We start from the raw sequence: 26,782 nt of genomic DNA on the forward strand, positions 1-26,782 counted from the left end.
GTGAACAAGTATAGCTCTGCACAGCACAGCCTGGAGTATGGCCACAGTGTTATATAATATATAATAATAATAATCCTTGCATTTGATATAGCGCTTTTCACGTCGGGAGGACGTCCCAAAGCGCTTCACAGAACACACTGTAAAGTGAATTGACTGTATATTTGTGGGTGAACGCGGCAGCCAATTGCGCACAGCAATGTCCCACAAACAGTCGTGGATTGAAAATGACCAATTTATTATTGTTTTTGGTTTTGGAGGGATTATTATTAGGCTCTGTGTGGAGTAAGGAAACTTGCCCAAGGTTTCGCCCTCTGCCTGGAATTGAACTCAGGTCTCTCGCTTGCAAAGCGAGTGCTCTAACCACTGAGCTACAGGACTCCACATGTTCCGTGCATGAAACAGCTTCTGTGATAGTAATAATAATAATCCTGCAATTGATATAGCGCCTTATCACGTCTTTCTAGACTTCTTCACGTCTTCATGGAGTATACTGTAAAGTGAATATTTTGTGGGAGAAACATGGCAGCCAATTGCGCACAGCAGTGCCCCACAAACAGTCGTGGATTGAATCAATTTATTATTATTCATTTTTTTATGAAGGAACTATTACCCTCAGAAAAGCGATCCACCGATCGACTAACAACCGGGTACCTATTTACTGCTAGGTAAACAGGCGTTTGGAATAAGGAAAGTTGCACAACATTTCGCCCTGCCGGGAATCTAACCCAGGTCTCTCCATTACGAGGCGAGTGCTCTAACCACACAGAGTTACAGGTAGAGAATGCTATTATGATATACAGTAATTAACTCATGGAGCTGCTGAGATAGCTTGTTTTGGGCACCAAAGGCATCTTATCATCAATTGCAAAGCAGCAGCCAATTTTCACACAACAATGACCCACTGACAGGCAGACTACCGAGAGTCCCACAAATGTATCTATCCATTTCCGTTTGGCTGGCAGGGAGCTTGCACTCTCTCCCTAGAACAAGGTATCTTGTTTACCTAATCCCGGACTAGGCTCTGATTAGCAAGAGGTTTGGAGGATCCCGGAGTGCGTATTGGGGTACAGCTGGAGTTTAACTGTCGTTTCGTCCACAAAATACACTGTCACTATTCCTTACAGTATATCCTATGGCACGTTTTGAGGCATCACGTGTTGATAAGGCGCTGTATCAAATACAATGAATATAAAAAACAATAATAATAATTTGGTCACTCAATCCACGACTGTTTGTGGGACACTGCTGTGCACAATTGGCTGCCGCGTTTCGCCCACAAAATTCTACAGTCAATTCACTTTACGGTATATTCTGTGAGTCCTGTAGCTCAGTGATTAGAGCACTCGACTCGCAAGCGAGAGATCTGGGTTTGATTCCCGTGCAGGGCGAAACCTTGGGCAAGTTTCCTTACTCCACACGCCTAATAATAATCCCTCCAAAGCAAAAAACAATAATAAATTGGTCATTTTCAATCCACGACTGTTTGTGGGATACTGCTGGCGCCCACAATTATACAGTCAATTCACTTTACAATATATTCTGTGAAACTCTTTGAGATGTCTAGAAGACGTGAAAAGCGCGATATCAAATGTAAGGATTATTATTATTATTAACAACAACAAGATTCCATTTATATTAAGCGCTTTGAGACATCTCAACGATGCGCTATATCAAGTGCAACGAGTATTATTGTTGTTGTAGTTTTGTAAATTCAGCCTTAAATTGGAAGCTGGTTTTCCCTCAATTCTTACAACGGACCAGCTACCAACCCGAGACTGAATTTAAGAACATTCCACAATGCTACATAATCCCCAAATTTTAAAACAAGACTCATTCAGTCAGAGGCAGGTGTGGAAGAGAAGAGTTTTCACCACTGACAAAATGGATCAGAGCTCCACAGAGAACAATAAAGAACATTGACATCCATCACATTTTTTTTCTATTTCTGTTTCCCAGAATATTTCTGTTTTAAGCCTTGAATGCTGACAAGCCGGTCACAGGTAGATAGCAGGGGGTAAGGCAGAGCTCGACAAGATAATGGAGCTCAATTAACATGCACAGTTCAGGCGAGCAGATTACTGAAAGCACCTTGAGTTAATGACTGTGTCCACTGATAATTTAGCGCCCTCGCTCTATCTGGCTTTGTAATTTTGTTCCAATCATTTACCCTAATGGTATAAGCAGGAATCGCTATTTAAACTGCAGTCTTTCTTTGACACGGGCGGTTTGCAGATTTTCAACACTTGACTCATTTTTGTAAAGATTCCAGATTTTTTTTGTAGAAAGACAGAGGTTTTTTTTCTTTCCCTCTGTGAAGGCAGGAATCTGCACACTGAAGAAATATAGGTGGGACACAATTTTGGTAAGCAATCCACAACAATAATAATAATAATAAAATAGATCAAACGCAAGGATTATTATTATTACAAGCCAGGTGCGTCCCTTCAGGGAGAGAGAGAAAGCGCATTCCATTCCGAATGCAGGGAAATATCCATACGTAGGTGGTGTACGTATGTCGAATTCTCAGGCTGGTTTGGATAATCTTAAACATGGCGATGGGTTTCCACATGTGTCAGACAACCGGCTTACTACAGTAATTGTTGTTAATAAAAACAATTTAATAATAATAATAATAAATAAATGCATGTGTGGAATGCTTTGTTGATAATTTTTCTCCAACTGCCACTGGTCAGGTCATTGGTCTGACCACAGCTGACCTCCCTCCATTTCCCTTACACTGTCCTGTTGTTTATACATCCACCCAATTAATAGCAACTAAGATTCCAGCCTCTTCATAACCGTCTAGAACCACCTCAGATTCCCTCCCCTTCGTGCTTTCTCTAGTTTTCCTCATTGCAGTGCGGGTTGGGATTTTATAAAAATGGTTATCCTTGCAATTGATACGGCGATTTCACATCTCAAAGCCCTTCAAAGGATATACTGCAAAGTTTATAACCGCGTTGTATTATGACAAGCTATGCAGTTTTAGCTGATTAGTCTCCAGCAGTACCTCAACGCACACTCCGGGGTCCCCAATCCTTGGCTCTTCCCAAACTGCGACCAATACTTTCTGGAATTAGGTCAGCAGTATGTGTCCCTCCAGGGAGAGTGCACATGCCATTCCAACAATCTACCTTTGGGATTTCCATGTGTAGGTGGGATGTATGGAATTCTCAGCTTGGTTTGTATACTCTTAAGCACAGTGAAGGGTTTCCGCATGTGTCAGACATCACCAAAAACCAAGTGGAATGACTATGTATTTCGTTGGCAAACATGGCACTGTCCCATATTTTAGTTATTTGAATGACCAAATTTTATTTGGGGCACGGTTGGTCAGGACACTGAGAGAAACTCCTTTCCTCTGTCAAGTAGTGCCATGGGATCTCTGATGTTTACCAGAATAGCAAACGGGACCTCAGTTTAATGTGTCATTCGAAGGTCGAGAATGGATCCTGAACACCATGTTATGAAACAGGGTGCTAATACAGGGGTCTTAGAAATAAAATTGTTCAGGGTAGAAGAGATAATGTCAGGAAGCATTGAAACCCAGTGTGTGGTAACAGTGTGCCTCCTACTGCAGGGTGGAGGAGAACTTTAAGACTCGAGAATGTTTCTATTTTCTTCAAAACTAATTAAAGAGGAAAGCAGGATCAAATCAATATCTCGCCTGGAGCTTATCAATATGAAGCAGGATCAGTGTTGCAAAGGTGCCAAACCCGTGATAGACATTTACCCCATTGATTTTTTNCACTGATAGAGCAGATATGAAGCCTTGTGTTGGCTGAATAAATGATGAAGCTCTTTGGGGCTGACCTTGACGTCCTTTTGAGCCTGTTGGGAAGTAATTTGTTAACGAATGGAAGGGCACGTAACCGCAGATAGAAAAGATACTTCCTGGAGCCTCTGTAACTGTTTTTTCTTGATCAGCTGGATATCTGACACATGTGGAAACCCATCACCATGCTTAAGAGCATCCGAGCAGGTTATACGTGCTTCTTTTCTATCCACGCCTGCATGTAATAATAATAATAATAATAATCCTTGCATTTGATATAGTGCCTTATCACATCGTTGATTCGTCTCAAAGAACTTCACAGAAAATACTGTAAAGTGAACTGACTATACTTTGTGGGTGAGACAAAATAATATACAGATCTCAGGCTTGAAATTACTCGTGTTTTAGCCTTAACTCCATCGTCTTAAAATATGTAAGTCTCTTAATTCCAAAGCTGGTTTTCTTTAGTCCGTTGGATGTTTCATAATAATAATAATACTTGCATTTCATGTACCGCCTTATCACGTCTTAGAAATGTGTTAGAGCGCTTCACAACAGTGAAGTGGAGTGACGAACACAGCAGCCAATTTGTACCCAGCAACATTCCACAAACAGCTATGAAGTGAATGATTATTTTTATTTGGAGGATCGTCGGCTTTGATACGGTGGGAGAAACTCCCTTCTCTTTTTGAAAAGATCTTTGATGTCTATCCAAACTGATGGTATGTATCTCATCCAAAGGAATGGTGCCTCTGATAATTCAGCGCTCTTCCCAGACTGGCACTGGAATGTCAGCCTGTAGATCGTGAGCTCAAAGTCTTGACAAAAAGGGAATTGGATAGGTACTTGAAAAGGAAAATATTGCAGGATTATGGGGTGAGAGCGTGGTGGGGGGTGGAGGGTGGTTTTGGTAGCTCTTTCAAAAAGCCGGCACAGGCACGATGGGCTGAATGGCCTCCTTCTGTGCTATAAGATTCTATGATTCCATGTTTCTATATGGGGCTTGAACCCACAATGTTTTGAATCAGAGGCGAGGTGCTACCAGCCGAGCCAGTCTGTCACCTTAAATGTTTTCAAATGGGCTTGGTGCAATTATATTACGGTTATTTTACAAACCATTTTAGTTGCGGGACTATGGAGTGAGAGAAGACGCATAACAATTGCTGCCCTATTCATTGAGGATTATAATTGCAGTTACTGGCTTGGGCAAGATTGTGCACAGACTGTGTGAAGTGACAGATCAAGTTAGCTACACTGCAACATCCTTACTCCACCTTCATACTAACTCCCACAAGCCTGGTACAGCTATGCTGAGAGTGCATTACAAGCATACATTGCGCATTTAATGAGAGATAATCTGGCTACACTGTAAACACAGGTAACGATAAGGACAGATCTGTGCTCTCTTTTTTGACGCTTAAAAAATACAGAATGCCGTTTGAAAGGATGAGAAGGGATGAATAAAAGAGCGCTTTAATTTATTCCACGGATAACAAGAAGCAGTGCGGTCTTTATAAGTGCGTAGAGAGTTCCTGTTCAGTAGGCCCGAAATTCCATCCAGTCTTAGCCTGTAAGACCCTCAGGTCTGAAAATTGAAGATTGCACAAAATTGTGAGAAATCCTTAAATTGAGTTTGAATTCAGGAGCAGTTTCCCTTCCCCCTCTCACGTCTACCCATACATCCCCCCCCCCTTCCCCCCACTCCCACCTCTACGGTTCTTAAACTGTAACACCAGCTTCTGAATTCAGACTGGATTTGAGTATTTCTTTTGTTGAATGTGACGTCTTGCAGCGTATTGGTTAGAGCACTCGCCTCGCAAGCGAGAGGACCCACCAAATGTAACGATTATTTTTTGAACCGCCATCATGCGCAATCTCAAAAGTTTATGACACAGACATAGCTCCCCCTCCCCTCTCACTAGGCGGAATTGCGGGCTTCACGAGTCCCATCAGTGACGCGATGTGAAATTCTATCTCTGACACTGTTACTAGTTAGCTTAGTGAGTCGGTTTGCTTCCAATCTACGGCGCTCAGTGAATAAAGTGGGGTCTCGCAGTGCCTTCTCCACAGGTAAGAGGACATTAAAGGATTTTGAACGTTATGAACAATGAATTGAAAAAGATTGTAGATGTTGTCGGCTGGTAGTACCCAACCATTGCAGACCAGATTTGAAAGCCTCTCTCTCACTCTCTCTCTCTCTTTCTCCGCAATCGCCTCATAAGCGAGAGGACCCAGGTTCGATTCCTAGGCAGGGCAAACCTTAGGCAAGTTTCTTTACTTCCACACGCCTCTGTTTACCTAGCAGTAAGTAGGAACCCGGTTGGTAATCGATTGGTGGATCACTTTCTGGGGGTTACAATCACTTCGAAAAAAAATGTAGTCAATTCACTTCACAGCATCTCCTGTGAAGCACTTTGAGACGTCTCAACGATGTGATGATTCGCTATATCAAATTATTATTGTCATCTCAATCACTTCCAGTGAAATAGTCTTCAGCGAATTAACTTTGAGAAACAATGGCAGGTTGACATTAGTATGATGCAGTAAGTAACTCTAGGAATACTGCTTTTTATGCTCTTAAAGTACAAAAGGCCACGTGAATAAATACACTGTCTTGTGGCAAGGCGGTGGATGACAGAAGCCTCCCAGAGTTTCCCTTTTGTTTTTGGTCAACCGGGAGTCTGGCACACGCGGAAACCCATCGCAGTGTTTCAGAGTATTCATGAGAGGGCTACACATGCAAGGAAATGGAAATTTTCCAAGTGGGGCACTCTCTCCTCGTGGAGGGAAGGAAGCACCCTGCTCACCCAACTCCAGAGAGTATCAGGCACAGTTTCGGAAGAGCCGAGGTTTGGGGACTCCAGGGTATATGTGTTGGGCGAATAATATACTTTAATCAGCAAAATCCGCACAGTATGCCACAAACAACCCTCACGAACAATGACCGGCAAGCTTCCTGCTGCTTGTCCAGATGGGACCTTGTCCTACCTGATTGAGTGACCAGATCATTTTTATTATTTACAATCAATTCCAATATTCCATTGACAAGAAGGTCATAATGTGTTACAAAGGAAGTGAAATAAGCTGCCTCTTTCCCCCTCTTCAGGGATTTTAGAGGATTTTGATAACTTTGAGTATATCCGCATTGAGGTATTTAGAGGGACTGGAGCAAAGACAGAGACTGTTTCAAAGAAATCCAGGCAGCTTTAAACTCCCTGCTTCAGTAGCATTGCTTTGCTGGATTTGAACTGCTTCAATTTAGGCTTATTTAAATAAAATCATATCTATCTCAACCCAGCTGTTATGCTTTGCTACATGTAAAAATAACAATAATCCTTACCTTTGATATAGTACCTTTTACGTCAGGAGGATGGCTCAAAGCCCTTCAATGGATATAGTGTAAATTGTTGACTATGTAATTTGTAAACAAACACAGTAACCGTTTGCACTCGACAATGTCTCACCAACAGCCACAAAGTATATGACTAATTTTATATAGGGCATTGTTGACCAGGACACTGTGCGAAACAACCCTCTCTTTTCGAATGGGGCAATTGGATCTTTAGCATTCACCTTAACAGGGGCCTTGGTTTAACATCCCATTCAAAGGCCACCCTGGATCCTCACCTACACCAAACTCTCTACCCCCATCAACCCATTCCTTACTCCACTGGCTCCACTGGCTCCCTATTGCAGAATGAGTAGTTTTCAAGATCTTTACATACAAATCACTTCACACTCTGGCACACCCTAATTCTTTGACCTGCTTGCATCCCACCACATTACCCGCCTCCTTCACTCAGCTGGTTCTGGCCTCCTGCACGTCCCTTGTCCCCTCTGCTCCACCATCGGTGGGCTGTGCTTTCAGCCACTATACCCTAAGACTCTGGAATCTCTCCCTCAATCCCTCTGCCTTACCTCCTCCTTACTGATCTTCAGATTATACCTGAAGACCTTCTTCTTCGATCGTGCTTATGGTCACCCCCCCCCCCCTCTCACTAGCTCAGCATCAAACGACACCATTCTTAAGCACATCACAATGCTACCTGCATGAAGGACGCACTATAAATGCAACTTATTATTGCCGTGGTGGTAAATAGTAGTTGTAGCAGAGAAGGAAATCAGTCAGCCCATCAAGTTTCTGGCAGTGCTGTTTCAGAAGGGGTGGGTGGGTGTTCTGGAAGGATGAGATTAAATGGATTGAAGGCCTCCTTCATCCAAACCAATCTTGTAGTCTTGCGATTGCAACCATGTACACTAATCCCAATTCCCTGTTCGTTGGCTGTAACCTTTTATATTGTTTCCCTTTAAATCCTGATCCAATTCCCTGCTGTGGTTTCCAATGATGAAACGCACACACGGCATACTCTAGTAATCCTCTACTTGAAAAAACATTCTCCTAACCTTCCCCTTAACTCTTCCAGTGACAATCCTGATTTTACACACTCTTGATACCAATTCACCAACCAGCAGGAATAATCTTATAATAATAATCCTTGCACTTGATATAGAGCCTTATCACATCTTTAAGATGTTTTAAACTGATTCACAGAATATGCTGGTGAAATATAAGGTGAATTGGCTGGAATTTTGTGAGTGAACCACAACAGTCAATTGTGCACAGCACTGCCCCACGAGTCATGGAGTGAGTGATCAATTTTAGTTGAGGGATTGTTGTCCAGGACACCGGGAGAGAGAAACTCACTTCTCTTTTTCGAATAGTGCTGAGGGTTCTTTAACCTCCATCCGAAAAGGCAGATAGGACCTTGGTTTAAAGTCTCATCTGAAGGACGGCACCTCCAATAATGCAACAAATCACCAGCACTGCATTGGAGTGTCATCTTAGACTATGTGATTCAAAGTCCCGACGTGGGGCTTGAACCCACAGCCTTCTGACTCAGAGGCAAGAGCTCTACCACTGCGCTAGACTGACACACTAATAAATATAATGCATGGATTTAATAAATATAATCCTGGTAATTTAGTACTGTAATTATAACAACAACTTGCATTTATTTAGTGCCCCTCATCAGGATGGTGTCCCAGAGAGCTTAATTATAATCCTTGTGGGTGTCAACAAGGATTAAAAAATAATAATTTCAGCGTTTTAGAAGAATGCCAATTTTTTTTAAAAAAAGGCTGGTTTTATGCGATGAAGTTGTGCATTCTTTTAAAAACAAAAATAAATCTTCTGGATTTCATGCATTGCTGTCTCCCTGACTTCCTCGCTGTTGCTCAGCGGTGCAGGGAACAGAGTGAACGGAGCGCTGTGATTTCTAGAGAATGTTTCCCCAGCCTCACCTCAATCCCTAAATAATTGGTTCGGTGGTCACAGGCTGTCATTCACGTGTAGCCGGGAGCCTGATTTCAGGTGACTGCAGAGTGCAGAGGAGTTCTGGATACAGCTGCATCTCTCATAGACACAGAGACACCCATTGCAGATGCACAGGCTTAGTTGGGGACCATGTGCTGTGTGCATTTGCTTGAAGAAAGGAAACATTGCAAATGAAGGAGGATGATGATTTAAAGACACACAGACTGGGACACACAAATCACAAGTGAATATATTTGGGGTGGAATGTGTCAGGTTTAATGCATTATCCAAGGAATGCGTTATGATGAAACATCGCAAATTGCACCCCTTACACTCATAAATGTCTCTGCATTGTATGGGTGTTACAAAAGCACCTACATTCCATTTCATTGGCTATCAATTGCGGAAATAAGATGCCAGATTATTCCTTGTATACACGTGTTTTAGATGATAAGCCTTGCTTTTGATATAGGCCTTATTATATCAAAACATCTGAAAGTGCTTCACAGACTTTACTGTCAAGTGTGGTGACTGTTCGTTTTGTAAGTAAACATCACAGCCAGTTTGCGTAGAGCGGTGTCCCACAAATAGCCAGGAAGTGACTGACGGCCAGGACACCAGGCCATTGTTGGCCAGGACATCAGGAGAAACTCCCCTCACTTTTGAACCAGTGCCATGGGATCTTTAACACCCACTTGTCTGAACAGGCAAACAGGATCTTGGCTTTAAAGCCCTTCTGAAGGACAGCATTTCCGACAATGCAGTGCTCCACCCAGCACTGCGCTGGAGTATCAAGGCTGAGACAACCCCACCTGACATCTTATTCAGAACATATACTGTATTATATTCCCCGTGTGAAGGGCACTTTGTAAATGCAAATTGTTGTTATTAAGAAAGAGCAAAGGAAATGAGGAACGAATGAATCATGTAAATTTTACCCAATGTACAGGCAATGTGTTCTGGCTGTGATGAGAAGCTGGGTAAACTGGCGTTGTGTTCTTTAGAGTAGAGGAGGTTAAAGGAGTGATTTGATCGAAGCATTTAAATAATGAAAGGAATTGGCAAGTCAAGTAATGGATGGCCCTTCCCAATTTCACATCGGGAGGATGTCCCAAGGTGCTGGAATTAAGGGGAAGGGATCAAAGTCCTTCAGAAAATAAATTGGGAAAGAACTGTCAATTGTGCTGCATAAAAACAAACATCACAGCTGCTGACAGGAGCTTTCCTTTAACAAGCTGCAGAACAATGTCTATTGACAAACAGTGAGATGGAAAGTTGACACAAACACAACGTGAACAAAATACAATAGCACCATCTTGGGGTAGGGTATCAGTTCTGCAGCTAAGTTTCCATTGGTGGTAAAATGAAGACATGTTGGCATCAAATGAAATAAATGCCAGGACATCACTAATGCAACATAAGGACTTCAGAGGACACCTCGCTCGGAAGTACAATTATGCATAAAAAAATTCTCGCGTCCGTTGCTGAGGGCAACCCCTGTTCTGAACTGTTCTGAATGGTTGCATAGATCTCACCCCCCCACTCCCTGTCAAATGGTGTCTGAGACATATGCTTTGCTGTTGTCATTCCTCACCTCCTAAAGCCATGAAAACTCAGCTGCAGAATGAATGTGTTTTACTTGCCGCTGATTTCGGTTTGTTTGGCCGATCGGAATTGCAATGAGTTGTGCGATTCGCATTTTTCTAAACAAAAACATGCCCTAACTAACTGCAGACCGTCATTGTCTGCTCAGGCCTTGCTCCCCTCCTAATTCTTGAGAGTATTAGGCCCAGTTTAGCAAGTGCCAAGGCTTGGGGACCTTAGAGTTTCGGGTACTGCTGGAGTTGAATCAGCCTAAACCGTATAGCTTGCCTTTGATATCATTGTCTAGCAAGCTTTCCCACTGCTTGTCCAGCTAGGACTACCCGACCCACTCGGGGCTTTGGCTTGCAGGGTTAACAGTAGCTGGATGGGAAGAATCCATGCTCCAATGCAGTTGGTTCCTCCAAGTCCTACAGGTCCTGCTGTTGAGCCAGGCTGGCTGGACTGTCATTAATACTTGCGGACCCACCGGCTTCAGAAAACGGACTATCGAGACCACCGCAGACGATTGACTCGATTCTGACACTCAGACAGTTTCCAAGAGAACCCTGCTTATGTCCCTCCCAAGGATGGAGTTGAAGCACAGATCAGCCATGACGGAACAGGCTCGAGGGGCTGAATGGCCTCCTCCAGTTTCTATGTTTCTATGATAAATTTAAATCCCATCTATTTTGCAGTTCTGTGGACATTAAGCAAACAAAAATAATTCCCATTTGCTATTATTTCAAAGGAAAAAACTGCTTCCCCTTTTTTCCTGGCTCATATTCCCTCCTCAACCGAGTTCAGCCCCCAAAGTTAACATTAATTGACCACTCATCTCATTTTCCCTGTCTCAGTCAGTAGCACGGTTGATTCGGACGTTTACAGGTTCAAGCCCCAAGTTTGAGCTCATAGTCTATGCTGACACTCCAGGACGGTGCTGGGGAAACAATGAACTGTCAGATGAGCCACCCAATATCATTCAATAGATAGACACTACACTCTACAGCAAAGCCTTCAGCCACCCTCCCACCCCCACTCCTTCTACCCTCCACCCCTCTCGTTTCCAACCAGCTTGGGTGCAAATCTTTAACTGTTCAGAGCCTTGGGACGTCCTTCCGACGTGATGGGCATCACATAAATGTAAGTTGCTGTTGTTGTTGAGATATTTCTAGCATGTGATAAGATGCTATATCAAAGTCAAGGCTTAAGCATTGTTATTGTTGTTTGTGGGATATCGCTAGGTGCAAGTTAGCTACCACTTTTGCCCCATTAACAAATTTCCCTTCATCACTAATGAATCTCATTTCTTAAAATGCTTCGAGACATTTCTGTTCTGTGAAAGGGGCCGTATAAATGTAAGATGCTGCTGATAAGTTGCTGTTGATTAAAAGAACAGCTGTGAAAACGCAGGAATAAACACTAGTCAATCGAAAACAGCAGTGCAAATAAAATTTCATAGTCCAAAATACCCATAAAACAGTAGGGGAGTTTTATTTACAGGAGTTAATTATATAAATATATGTGTTATTCACCTACAACATAATACAGTCACTACATTTTACAGTAAACCTTGTGAAGCACGTTGAGACATAATAATAAATAATAATCCTTGCATTTGATATAATGCTTTTCACGTCTTTGAGCTGTCTCAAAGCGCTTCACAGAGTATACTGCAAAGTGTAGTGACTGTATATTTTGTGGGCGAAATGCAGCAGCTAATTGGGACATCCTCCCGACGTGAAAGTCGCTTTATCAAATACGAAGATTATTATTAATAAAGTAAAAAACAATAATCTGCTCAAAATTATAACATGTCAAAGAATTATAACTCATTGTATTTATGTATTTATATTTATTATATTTATATTTAACTATACCTCAGCAGCCACAATGCCTAATTTTTAATTATATTTATTTATGATTTTTTTCGAAAGGATATTTGCAGTCTGTAATTCTGACCTGTTACACTAGTGCTGTGTGTTATTCCCATGGTAACAGTTGTTAAGAGGATTTCCTTTGCAGAGACCATAGAAAAGCTCAGCTTGCTTTAGCTTTTGATACCCATTAATATAGTCCCATAGTGTATTGATTAGAGCACTTGGTGAGCGGACCAGATTCTAATCCCAGGCGGAACAAAACCTTAGGCAAGTTTCCTTACTCCACACACCTTTGTTTACCTACCATTACGTACTTTTGTTTATCTACCATTAACCCAACTGTTAGTCGATTGGCGGATCCCTTTCCGGGGCTATTAATCCCTCAAAAACATTTTGGTCATTCAATCCCCGATTGTTTGTGGGATACTGCTGTGCGCAATTGGCTGCCTCGTTTCGCCCACAAAATATACAGTCAATTCACTTCGCAGTATATTCTGTGAAGAGTCTCGGAGACGTGATAAGGCGCTACATCAAATGCAAGGGTTATTATTATTATTATAATATGGAGCTGAGCTGGTGGTGGTAGGCGATGCATGGATGGTGTTGTGGGGGTGAAATAGGGGAGAGGGCATAGGAAGGACCTGTGATGGCTTGAGCTGCTTGTGATGAAATTCAAATGTCACATTAAATCCTGAGTGCTGGCAAAATTACTCAGATGAGACTATTTCCGAGTCAGTGGCAGTGATGCTCAGTAATTCCAGCAGTGCATATAATAAGCCACACTAACTTGCACTGCATGCCCACTAGTTCAGGATCTGTAGCATTGAACTGCTTCTTATATATAAAAAAATAATCCTTGCATTTGATACAGCGCTTTATCACATCTTCGCGACGTCTCAAAGCGCTTCACAGAATATACTGTAAAGTGTAGTGACTGTATATTTTGTGGGCGCAACATGTATTCTTAAATGAGTCTGGTTCCCTGACGTCAACTGTTCTTCCTGGTCACCCAATCCCAACTGTGCTCTCCTGTCCTGCTTCCTTGGTGTATCTTCAAAATACAAGAACACCAACAACAACACTGACAACAACAACAACTTTATAGTGCGCCCTTCATGCAGGGTGGCGTCTTGGAGCACTTAGTACACCCACAAAATATACAGTCACTGCCCTTTACACTAATTCCCATGAACCACTTTGAGACGTCCTCCTGACATGAAAGGTGCTATGTCAAAAGTGAGATTTGTTATCAACAATAATACTCATAATAATATTCCTTACATTTCATGTGTCATTGAGATCCCTCAAAGTGCTTCACAGAATATATTGTAAAGTCGATTGACTATGTAAGCTTTGTAGTTTGTATCTGTAATAGATAAAAAGTAGGATAATAATTATTATGTACTATAAATATATAATAATTATTATAATTATTATTATCTGAAACCATTGTTCTGGCTTTACTTTCTCAATCATAATGAAAAGAGAATTGTATTTGAGTATTGTTTAAATCTAGCTACCTGGTGTATTGTTGTTATTTGTTGTATATATCTCTATCCAGGTCTCTCTGACAGGTCTCTTCACAAAGCTCCAGATTAGGTGTGGGTCTAAACTCTGTGCAAATTTTCTGTCAATAAAATAATTCTGCTACTCAGACTGGCAGGGGGTGGGCAGTGCTGTTCCACAAGGATCGGTATTGGGACCACTGTTGTTCACAATATACATTAACGATTTAGTCTCTGGAATCAGCAGTACAATTTCAAAATTTGCAGACCACACCAAATTGGAGGGAGTAGTTAATACAGAGGAGGACTGCAATGAATTACAGCAAGACGTTAATAAACTTGCTGAATGGGCATTTAAATGATAATTCATTTCAATGTAGAAAAGTGTAAGGTGGTACATTTTGGTAGAAGGAATAAGGAAGTCACATACATCCTAGAGAATAAAAACCTAAATGGGGTAGAGGAGCAAAGGGACCTAGGGGTACACATACATAATTCACTAAAATTAGCAACGCAGGTTAATAAGACCATCAAAAAAGGCAAACCAGGCATTGGGGTTCATTTCTAGAGGGATAGAAATGAAAAGCAGGGAAGTGATGGTAAACTGCTATTGAACCTTGGTTAGACCACACTTAGAATACTGTGTGCATTTCTGGTCCCCACATTATAGAAGGGATGGAGAGGCACTGGAGAGGGTGCAAAGGAGATTCACAAGGATGATCCCAGAACTGAGAGGTTATAGCTATCAGGAAAGGCTGAACATACTTGGACTCTTTTTTGTTGAAAAGAGGAGGGTGAGGGGTGACCTGATGGAGGTCTTTAAAATGATGAAAGGTTTTGCTGGGGTAGACATAGGGAAGGTGTTGTACTGGTGGGGGAGAGCAAAAGCAGGGGCCATCAATATAAAATAGTCACAAATAGATCAAATAGGGAAGTTAGAAGAAATTTCTTCACATAGGGAGTAGTGGGAATGTGGAACATGCTACCACAAGGAGTTGTTGAGGCAAATAGCATAGATGTATTTAAGGGAAAGCTCGATAGGTACATGAGGGAGAAAGGAATAGAAGGTTATGCTTGAAGACTCAGTTGAGAAAGGGCAGGAGGAGGCTCATGTGGAGTATAAACACCGGCAAAGACCAGTTGGGCCGAATGGCCTGTTTCTGTGCTGTATATTCTAATGTATTCTAATGTATTCTACACGTAATGGAATTTAGGAGGAAATTGAGCCATATTTTGTTGAAACAAAACATACCAAAATTCTGTCGTTGTTTTTGTCAGGCTAACACTTCTAGGTTATTGTAAAAAAAATAATTGCCCTCATTACCTGGATTGAACACTGTGAGACACTATCCTGAGTGAAGGTTACTATATAATTGCAAAGTGTTGTTAATGGGACATGGTTCCGAGCAGTGTAATTTTCCTTTTCAATTTCTGACATTTCTGAGCTTTTTAACACAAGTGCTCACATTTCACTGCTTAGCCTTGGCATTAACAAGCTACAGGCCTCTGTCCAAGAGACCCTCAAGAAGGATTGGGAGGCAGGGGAGACTGCTGCCAATTTTTTTCCTTTTAAGTCAAAAAAATCTTTTATTTCAGCTGTTGCGGCTTTCAGACATGAATATCTGTCTTCCGCAGTGTCTGTAGCTAGAAGCTGCTCCCTTATCAGATTTTTTTTAACAACTTAGCTTAGACAAGATTCTTTCCTCCCACTGAGACTTGAGAAGCCTTTTCAATGTAGGGAGTAACACCATGGAACCAAGCGACTTTTGGTAAGCGCACTAGGGTTATGCTGTGTTTTTGTTCTCTAGGTCAACTTCCGAACGTAATTATTTGGAAGATCAGCTAGAGTTTTGTGCAGAAAACATCTGCACAAAAACACCCAGAAAAGGCCAGAATAAGTACCCTCTTTGAGAAGACAATCAAAAAGATTTCCCAGTAGCGGGCAAAACCTTGGGAAGTTTTCTGACTCCACACGACTGATAATAATCCCTCAAGAAACAAAAACAATAATAATTTGCTCACACAATCCACGAACTGTTTGTGAGACACTGCTGTGCGCAATTGGCAGCTGAGTTTCGCTCACAAAATATACAGTCAATTTGCTTTACAGCATATTCTATGAAGCGCTTTGAAACATCTTGAAGACGTGAAAAGAGCTATACCAAATGCAAGGATTATTATTATTATAACTGGTTTCCAAGCTCAGGACAATGGACTCATTTATAATATTATGATAATATATAATAATAATAATAATAATAATAATAATAATAAAATAATAATAATCCTTGCATTTGATATAGTGCCTTATCATGTTGTTGAGACTTCTCAAAGTGCTTCACGGAAAAAAAAAAATTGTTTAAAAAGCAGCCTGATGCGGGACAGTGAGAATGATGGGCTTAGGACTTGTTCATCCAAACCAATCTTGTTATCTCGTGACACAAGGCACCTGATCAGAATACCTGAATCAGAGAAAACATTTTTATGGCTGCAATGGCCTTTTTATTAGTGGCAATAGGAAGAATAATTGGCACTCGAGTGCGGATCGAGACTTGCCCATTCAAAAATTTGTTGGAGTCACTTGGGATTGGATGGCTATCCGGTGGTCTCAATGTTCACATTCTATCCTGCTATTCACCCCACTCTCTGGAACATCGTCAATCATCCGTCTGCCTTTTTTGCCTCAAGACACGTCTCAAGACTCTCCTCTTTGACCGCACCTTCGTTACCCTTTCTTCCCCTACTCTCCCTGCCCACCCTGATTGTCCAGTGCCTTGGGATGTCCTCCCGAGGTGAAAGGCGTTAGACAAATGTAAATTGTTGCTGTTGCCTCATACCCTCCCTCTATGCTTTCAATTCCCAGTTTAAAAAAATCTTCTTTGACTATGTCTCTCCTACCTTCTCCCACCACCCCACCTCTCCCATCCTGCTCGAGATCCCACTCCGAATCTGTCCCAAGGCCGACTGTCAGCCACTGCACCCTAAACCTCTGGCACTCCCTGCCTCAATCCCTCTGCCTTGCCAATCTTTAGATTGCACCTGAAGACTTTCCTCTTCGACCATAGCATTGCATGGTCACCTCCTCTTTCTCTCTCTCTCCCTCTCTCTCTCTCTCTCTCTCTCTCTCCAGCTCAACGTCAATTACGCCACTGTTAAGTGGTCTGAGATGGGAATGTGAATAATAATAATAATTCTTGCATTTAATATAGACCCTCATCACAGCTTCAAGATGCCTTAAAGTGCTTCACAGTATATACTATAAAAAGAATTGACTGTATATTTTTGTAGGCGAAACGCGGCAGCCGATTGCATGTCCCACGAACAGACATGGATTGAAGTGACCAAATTATTAGTTTTTATTAAGGAATTATTACCCGTGGAAAAGCAATCAGCCAATCGACTAACAACCGGATTCCTACTCACTACTAGGTAAACAGAGGGTTATGTTGAAGGGTGCAATATAAAAGAAAGCTGCTGTCGTAAAGCCCTTTGAGATGTTCTCCCAAGTGAAAGGCGCTGTACAAGTAGAAATCATTGTTCAGTGTCATTGCAAGAAAGAACATTCCATTACTAAAAGAAATAGGCTGCACACGGCAGCGACTCACCAGGGACCAACGCTGATTTTTTTGTAAGAAACTAAGCTAAATTGAGTCAGTTAATCAATCCGCGTGGATTGGTTGGCCGTAGTAAGTTACTGTGTAAAGATGCTTATACTGCAGAACTCAGGAACGCTGAGCTCAATAGCGAGAGAGTTGTCTCAATATTATACAACCGTGGAGGCAGAAGGAGCAGGAAGTCTGACCCAGTGCATTGAGTGATCATAAAAATAATTAAAGGGCAGTTTAGATAAAACTGCTTCTCACAGAGAGTGGTCGGAACGTGGAATTGCTTGTCACAAATTGGACCTGAGCATAGGGTCTCAAGATTAGGAGAGGTCAATCAATCTATCGAGCCTGTTTTTGTTGGTTAATGTAATAATAATAATCCTTGCATTTGATATAGCGTCGTATCACGTCGCTGTGACGTCTCAGAGCATTTCACAGGATATACTGAAAAGTGGATTGACTCTGTATTTTGTGGATTGAACACAATAGCCATTTGCACACAGCGATGACCCATAAACAGTCGTTCGTGGATTGAGTGACCGAAATACTATTATTATTATTTTACCAAATTATTATTACTATTTGTATTGTATTGCAATTTCGGAATAGAGTAGAGGAGAAGATGCAGGCGAGTGATCATTAGTGTTGCTGGATATAATGCTTGAGGAAGAAGCTTAGTTATTGTTCACTTAACCCACACCGATCTTCCTCTCTCACACACTGTAATGGCTGAATATCGGGCAGCCTTCCTTAGCTTAAACCTCCCGCAGCAGGCCCACCTATTTTCTCAAGGTGTCAAAGCAATTTCGGAATTTGTCTCCAGAGAAAAATGGGGTCAGGCGCGAACTGGTACATTTTACATGAAGCCATTTTCGATATGTTATTGTCCTTGATGTGCCTAGGTTTATTCAGCTATCTCACAGAGCTATTAATGAGGTGGTGATGTGTGGTCCAAGTAAATGCTGCTTTATAGGGTCACAAGATTTTCTTAATGGCCACAAAAAGGCCATTAATGTCCAACACGCTTGAGGGCTTTTTTTTTCAGTTGCATTTGATATAGTGCCTTATCGTGTCTTCGAGATGTTTCAAAGCCCTTCACGGAATATACTGTAAAGTAAATTTATTGTAAAGTAAATTTATTTATGCGGCAGCCAATTGCGCATGGCAGTGTCCCGCAAACGGTCGAGTATTGAGTGACCAAATAGTACCCTTTTAGGGATTTTTACCCCTCAGAAAGCGATCCAATCGACTAGCAACTGGGTTCCTACTTACTGCTAGGTAAACAGAGGCGTGTGGAGTAAGGAAACTTGCCTAACGTTTTGCCCTGCCCGGGAATCAAACCTGGGTCCTCTCGCTTGTGAGGCAAGTGCTCTAACCGATATGCTACAGGACTCCTACAGCATTTATATCAATGTAAATTGTCCTTTACTGTAAAGTGAACATTCTAACTTTCTCGGTTTATAGTCACGAACAGTTGCTTCTAACCTGCCCTCAATAACCTGTTCCCCCTCCTCCCTGAGCTGAGATTCTTGTAGAGTACAGCCCTGACAAATGATGGGACCTACAATGATTGGGTAGGATATTGGTGTGAGGAAGAGGGGAGAGGTGGAGGTGAGCGTAGGCTCAGTCCAAGAAGTAGGTTTTAAGGTAGGATTTAAAGCCAGATAGAGACAGGGGATGGCGATGCGTGGGAGAGGAGACTCAGAGTGCATTATGTAGTATGAGTGACTGAAGACTGCAGCCGTTTCTTCACTGTTGAATCTTACAATGTTGTATATTGTGAAAAGCTCTGATAGGCACTGAAATCTCTCTCGCTCTCTCTCTCCATGTTTGGCAATCTTTGCGCATCTCTTTATTGTTATCGCACATTGTAAAATTCCCAAGTAAACAGATGGAAAGAGCACTAGTGATTTCTCGGGGGTGAGATTAAGTAGAAACTGTGCGGTGTTTATACGTCTGAATAAACCAAGTTAATTGCCAACATTGAAATTGTAGCTTTATTCCCATGGACCCCATTGAGCATCTTGTAAATGAAGGATTCCCGGGATGAAAATTAAGACGTGTGATCTGCCAATCAACACCAATGGTGTATTTAGCACAACTTTGAGAAAGTGACTGGATTAAATTATCGACTTCTCCATGAGGTGTGCAGATATAGAGTTGATCTATGGAGCTGAATCATACAGTAATGATAATCCTTGCATTTGATATGCCTTATCACGAAATGCCTGAAAGAAGTTTCACAGCATTTTTCTGTCAAGTGTGCTGACTTGTGTGTTTCTAGATAAAATGAGTCATTCCCTTCATAGCTATTTATGGGGAGCATTGCTGTGGTCAAATTGGCTGCCACATTCACCTATAAATACACAATCTCTACACTTTACAGGGAAATCATAACATAGAACGATCAGAACTTGCCTTATCCCAATCCCCTGTCAGTCAGTTCAATCGAATTCACGCTGGCTGGTGAATTCTCTTTGGAGTGTACTGGAGAGCCTTTCAATCCAGGTCTTGTAGCTCAGTGATGAGAGCATTCACCACGCAAGCGAGAGACTTGGGTTCGATTCCAAGCAGGGCAAAACTTGGACAAGTTTGCTTACTCCACAAGCCTCTGTTTGCACAGCAGTAAGTAGGAACCTGGTTGTTGTTTGATTGATGGATTGCTTTTCCGGGGATAATAATCCCTTCACAAAAACAATAGTAATAATTTGGTCACTCAATCCACGGGACTGTTCGTGGGACACTGCTGTGCTCAATTGGCTGCCACGTTTCGCCCACAAAATATAAAGTCAATTCACTTTCCAGTATATTCTGTGAAGCGCTTTGAGACATTTTGCAGATGTGATAAGGCGCTGTATCAAATGCAAGGATTATTATTATTATTTGCTCGCTCGGGTGGATGTTAAGGTTCACGCAGCATTCCACCAGTGGGGCACAGCCAAAGAATAAATGATTTCAAAGGCCCGGTCTTGGTCTTGAACCCATAACAACAACAGCTTACATTTATATAGCTTCCCTCAGGCAGGGTAGCATCTCAGAGCTGAACAGTCACAGAGCCCGACGTCGAGCCAGAGGGTAAACATGGTCAAAAAGAAAGTTCTTCAGGTATGACCTGAAGATGGGGAGAGTGGGGGCAAGGCAGAGGAATTGAGGGAGTTTTGGGGCATAGTGGCTGAAAGTGCGTCCCCCACTCCCACCCACTGATGGTGGAACGGAGCACAAGAGGGTCAAACAGGATGCTGGAGCCAGTCGAGCAGAGGTGGTGGGTGGTGGTTTGGGGAGCAAGCAGTTCGGAGAGGTAGAGGGGTACCAGGGTGTGAAGGGATTTGAAGATGAGTGTGAGGATCCTTACAAACATTACTCAGAGGTAAGAGCCAGGCTGACCCTCAAAATTAAGGCCGTATTTAAGAATTTGCACACTCTAAAATGCTAATAAAATAGAGTAAATCCAGACCCATCCGTACGCTGCTTACATCGAGGTTGCTATTGCTGGGGGCTATGCAGTGGTTACATTGCTGAAGCACTTTGTGAAGTCCATTAGCTTCACTGCTGCTGAGATGGTGAAAATATCATCTGTTTCAACACAATTGATCCAGATGGTCTCATTTGCAATTGGTGCCCTACAGGCTTGCAAGATTAACTGTTAGGAAAGCGAGGAATCTTAAAGTAGACCGTTATCCTCTTGGGGTTTTATCTGTTTGTGGTCAATTCTCTCGTGTGATTAGATAATTTGGGCAGGATTCTTGACAATCTGTCACAGAAACGAGATGCATCAGGAAAAATTTGCAGGGCTCTGGGGTAAGAGCGGGGCCATGGGATTTGTTGACTAGCTCTTTCAAAGAGCCGGCCCAGGCATGATGGGCCGAATGGCCTCCTTCTGATTCTGATTAAGATTCTATAATTCTATTCTATGATTTTATCCTCCGGTGTTCAGTCTCATGTTCCAGTGCAGGGCTGGGGAGAGTACTGTATTGTTGGAGGTGCTGACTTTTGGATGTGATTTTAATCCAAGGTCTTGTCTGCCTGTTCAAAGATCCCATGGCATCATTCGAAAAGAGGAGGGAGGTTCTCCCAGTTTCCTGGCCTACAATCTCAACAAGTTGGTCATTCACTTCATGGTTGTTTGTAGGACATTGTTGTGCGCAAATAAGCTGCCGCATTTACACACATCTTTCCATTCAATAGCAATTACCTGTGAATCTCTTTGCTATGTTTTGAAGCTTTAGAAAATACAAAGGTTATTAATATAATTAAACATTATTATTTGTAAATTGCCTTGAGATTTTTGATGTGATAAAGCACTAAGTTCTTTCTTTGTGAACTTTAAGCTCTCGAAGACGCTTTGCCCTGCGTGAAGGGTGCTGCATAAATAAAGTTTCGCCCACAAAAATGTACAGTCAATTCACTTAGCAGTACATCTGTGAAGCGCTTTGAGACGTCTCGAAGACGTGATAAGGCGCTATATCAAATGCAAGGATTATAATTATTATGATAAGTTGCTGTTGTGGAAACTGACTGCCCTTCTGAGTTGCTGCTGTATTTTTACTCTGTCTAAAACTTATCCCTCTTCCCTGCAGTGACACAGAGAGCTGGTACTGTGAGTGCCTGAAGACACACTCGGGTGATCTCTGCCAGTTTACAGCGTGTGAAAGAAGCCCTTGTGGACACGGTGCCACCTGTGTGCCCAAGCCCAGCGGAGATCCCGTCTGCCTTTGCCCCTACGGCAGAGCCGGAGTTCTGTGCCTTGATGGTAAATACGTGAACTCGCAGCTTTGAAACGTTTCCTTACAAAAAAAACACGCACTTAAACATGGACGCTGGGAAGAAGGAAATTACATAGGAGAATCTGTGGAGAGAAATTCCACCCGGGTTCTAGGTTTAGTCTATTTATGTAGTATTTTAGAGCGTCCAGAGTTTGGCGAATTGTTGAATTCGGTCTTCATTTTCAAGTCGGTTTTCTGGGGTCCATAAACAAAAATATTTACAGAAAATTGGCTTCAAAGTTGGCTGAATACTTTCAGCCATTCTAACCCCACTATCTTTCTGGAGTCCCTCCCCAACCTCCATCTCAAAACTTACCTCTTTGATCTCATCTGTCTCCTCCCCACCCACCTCCAGCTCCCACTCCCAGTCGAGCGTTCAGGCAGCAATCTCAAACACTTTGAAAGGCTTTATATTAATGTAAATTGTATTTTGTTGAATTCAACAATTTGCCAAATTCTGAATGCTCTGAAACCCTACATAAATAGAGTAAATGCTAAACATAGACTTGAATGAAACCTCTCTAACCAATATGCTACAGAGTTCAGTATAAGGAAGAGAGCATTTGTTCTCATTAAAACGATGTGTTCGATTCGAGGCAGCAGAGCTGGGGAGCGTATCTGCTAAGCGACACTGGGAAAGTGCACTGTGCGAAAAATCAATGTTGTGTTTGAGAACACTGCCTGTTTCTGCTTTGTTTGTAGTTCAATCTCATCAACTAAAGCTTATCTCTCGAGCGCTTCAATAGAAAACTGGTTCATCAAAAATATCAGATTTTATAACAATGAAATATCCATTAGAACTAATCTGTATGAAAACCTTAGCGTTGTGATCTCCTGCCTCGTCTGTTCCCTCTGCTCTGCCAACTCATGGCCTTTTCACATCTCCCGCTCCTTCCACCCCACCGTCAATGGACAAGAGTTTAGCCTCCACTTTCTGAAACACTCCACCTCGTTGCCTCCAGCTCATGCCACCCCCTCTCTACTCCAAACCCACCTAAAGCCCTACCTCTGAAAGCACTTTGAGATAAAAAATAAGTCATTTCACTTCATGGCTGTTTGTGGGACACTGCTGCGTGCAAATTGTCTGCTGCTTTTGCCTGAAAAATATACAGTCACTAGACTTCACAGAACATCCTGTGAAGCGCTTTGAGACATCCTCCAGACATGAAAGGGGCTCTTATCAAATGCAAGGATTATTATTATGATTATAATTAATAATCATAATAGTAATCCTTGCATTTGATATAGCGCCTCATCACGTCATTGAGACGTCTCAAAGTCCTTCACAGAATATTCTGTTAAGCGGATTGACTGTGTATTTTGTGGGCGAAACGCATCAGCCAATTGCGCACAGCAGTGTCCCATAGACAGCTGCAACAAATTATTATCAGGTGTTACCTTTTGGCAATGGCAGGAGCTGATGGAATTTCCACTGCTGTACACATGTTGCCAAAGGCACATCAGAGAACACCAACAGGGATTTCAATTCAGAGATAAGCAGATTGTGAGAAAACACTGTTTATGTCAAAGGCTTTTCTGCTAGTGATGAGGCAGTGGTTCTCCTGTTAGACCTTCTTTTAGATTTCTCCATTTCCTTGTTTGGACTCACCAACAGTGATCCAGGTCAGATTGCTCTGTACCTGAGGGTAATTTGACTTCCCTGGAGCTCAATGCTTCAGAGGCTAATAAAAAAATCAATGGGAGATACTCTACTGAAAAAAGGATTTGTTTTGCCCACAAAACATGCAAACTATTCATTTTGCAATATATTCTGTGAAGCGCTTTAATACATCTGAATGACACGATAAGGCTCTATATCAAATTCAAGGATCATTATTATTATTACTGCATGATATTCGACCACTTGCTAATGTTCCCTGGTCAAGTCACTTCTCTAGATGTTTTCTCATCCATCACAAAAGAGAACTGGTGTCTCTCTGGACGTTATGCAGTGTTTGTTTGCGGAAACCTCCTTTCCTTTCTTGGCGTATCACTTTCCAGGGGGATTTATCAAAAATAAAAATAATAATAAAAATTTGGTCACGCAATCCACGACTGTTAATGGGACACTGCTGTGAGCAGTTGGCTATTGCGTTTTGCCCACAAAATAAACAGTCAATGAACTTTACAGTCTATTCTGTGAAGCGCATTGAGACGTCTCAATGATGTGACAAGGCGCTATATCAAATCCAGGGATTGTTATTATTATTATTATCTGGTCACTGACATAAGACAATATTAAAACCATAATAGGATCAGAATTCACAAGTCTAAATTAGTGTCAGATGCTCATCGGTATGCGATGCTCGAGACTCGCGGAAGATCGTACTGGGAGATACATTTCCCAATAGAAGAGGCAGAGTATCTTACAGTTGACAGTTTCAGGCATCCTTTCGCTTGTGTGAGAGACTATCAGAACTCCCTTGTGCCAGCGTTGCTCATGCATTATGGATCATCTGCAATCCTGAAAGAATAATTGTCAGTCACTGTCATCAGTGAGATATTCTCTCCACCTTGTGCTAGGCTAACATAAGGCCACTGAGACCTTCAAGTGGTAGATGCCGTCAGCCACCTGTTCGCAGGGGAGAACGCATGGTCAGATTGACTTGTCAGGAGGTGTATTTTGACTTGAAAGCCGATGTGTTTGAAGGAGCTCCATTATCGTGATGCGCTTGCATTGCCGGAGAGAGACTGACTTGGAGACAGACCTCAGAGCTGACCGACATACAGCAGTGGGTAATTGGAGGACAAATCAAGCCGGCTCTCTCGCTCACGTTCCAGCAGCATTTCCAGAATACCATCAGAAGTGCTGCCAACTTTCCAATAGAATTTTATTGCTTTTTGAGATGTCTCAATGATGTGATGAGGCGCAATGTCAAATGATTATTGTTATCATTAAATATTATTATTATAATAACCAGTTTGCCCACAGCAATGTCTCACACACAGTCAAAATATGAATGACCAATTTATTTGGAGGATTGCTCGCCAGGTCACGGGGAGAATCTCCATTCTCTTTTCAGTAATATAATAACAATAATCCTTGCATTTAATATAGCACCTTATCAAGTCTTCCAGAAGTCTCAAAGCACTTCACAGAATATACTGTAAAGTGAATTGACTGTATTTTGTGGGCGAAACTCGGCAACCAATCGCGCACAGCGGTGTCCCACAAACAGTCGTGGATTGAGTGACCAATTTATTGTTTTTTTAAGGAATTATTACCCCCGGAAATCCGCCAATCAACTAATAACTGAGTTCCTACTTAGGTAAACAGAGGCGTGTGGAGTAAGGAAACTTGCCCAATGTTTCACCCTGCTGGGAATCTAAACCAGTTATTTCGCTTGTGAGGCGAGTGCTCTAACCACTGAGCTACAGGACTCCACACTTCAATCAGTGATATGGCATTTCTACTGTCCAAATTAATGAATTCATTAATTAATTAATGAATAGCCAAACAATATATATATTATATATTCGAAGGATGGCACCACCGACAATGCCAACTTGTCAGTTTAGATTATGTGAGTTCAAGTCCGAATATAAGGCTTGAACCCCCAATCTTTAATTGGAGTTGAGGTACAGATCAGCCATGATCTGATAGAATGGCGGAATAGCTCGAAGGGCTGAATGGCCTACTCTTGTTCCTATATGTTATTCTGACCGAGACCGCTAGTAACTAAGGCAAGCTGACACAAACAAATCTCACAAACACCCAAAAGTGGATTAATCTGTTGAATTGTAGGCCAGGACACTGGGAGAAAGTCCTTTCAATTTTTGAATGGCATCGTGAGATTCTTATCATACTTATGTATAGTCTCCCATCCATTGTCATTTTTGAGGAAAGGTTTTTCCCTAAGGACAGAAAACAAGAAACCAACCCACTTGTGTGGGGAGAAAATCCTCTTTTCTGCATATAAAAGGTTCCTAAGTTTCTTAACATTTCTGCCTCCAAAGTCCCCTGCGTGTAGTGTCTTTTATGAATGTTGGTGAAGCAAAGACTTTCATTCTGCTAAGCTTGGCGCAGTGTTATCAAGCGACAACTGCTAAGCTTTCATCATTCACATCTGTAACTTTCTTACAGAAGTGGCTCCACACATGGACTGAGACGCATGGACCCCTTTATATTTTGTCTCTCATCAAACACTCAGCCAATTCCCTTTTTCAGTGCTGTCATGGTGCTGAACTTCAGTAGCCACTTGTGGTAAAGTGTTTCCTTTTCTGTTAACACTGCAAACTGAAAAGTTTCTTCCAAACTTCACATTATTAAAATAATAATAATCCTAGCATTTGATGTAGCGCCTTATCACGTCTTCGAGACGTCTTACAGGGCTTTACAGAACGTACTGGAAAGTGAAT

At 42.0% G+C, this 26,782-nt stretch overlaps 1 protein-coding gene across 1 annotated transcript in view; it reads left to right on the top strand.

Annotated features, from left to right (window-relative positions):
* eys (eyes shut homolog) overlaps positions 1-26,782 on the top strand; it is a 528,873-nt gene that overhangs the window by 484,972 nt on the left and 17,119 nt on the right. Inside the window, exon 45 of the mRNA XM_042332751.1 lies at positions 22,238-22,410. Within this exon, the coding sequence (XP_042188685.1) occupies positions 22,238-22,410 (173 nt within the window). The remainder of the gene's footprint in view (positions 1-22,237; positions 22,411-26,782) is intronic.

Source organism: Callorhinchus milii, unplaced genomic scaffold, assembly GCF_018977255.1.
Source record: "Callorhinchus milii isolate IMCB2004 unplaced genomic scaffold, IMCB_Cmil_1.0 Scaffold3, whole genome shotgun sequence".
NCBI lineage: Eukaryota > Metazoa > Chordata > Chondrichthyes > Chimaeriformes > Callorhinchidae > Callorhinchus > Callorhinchus milii.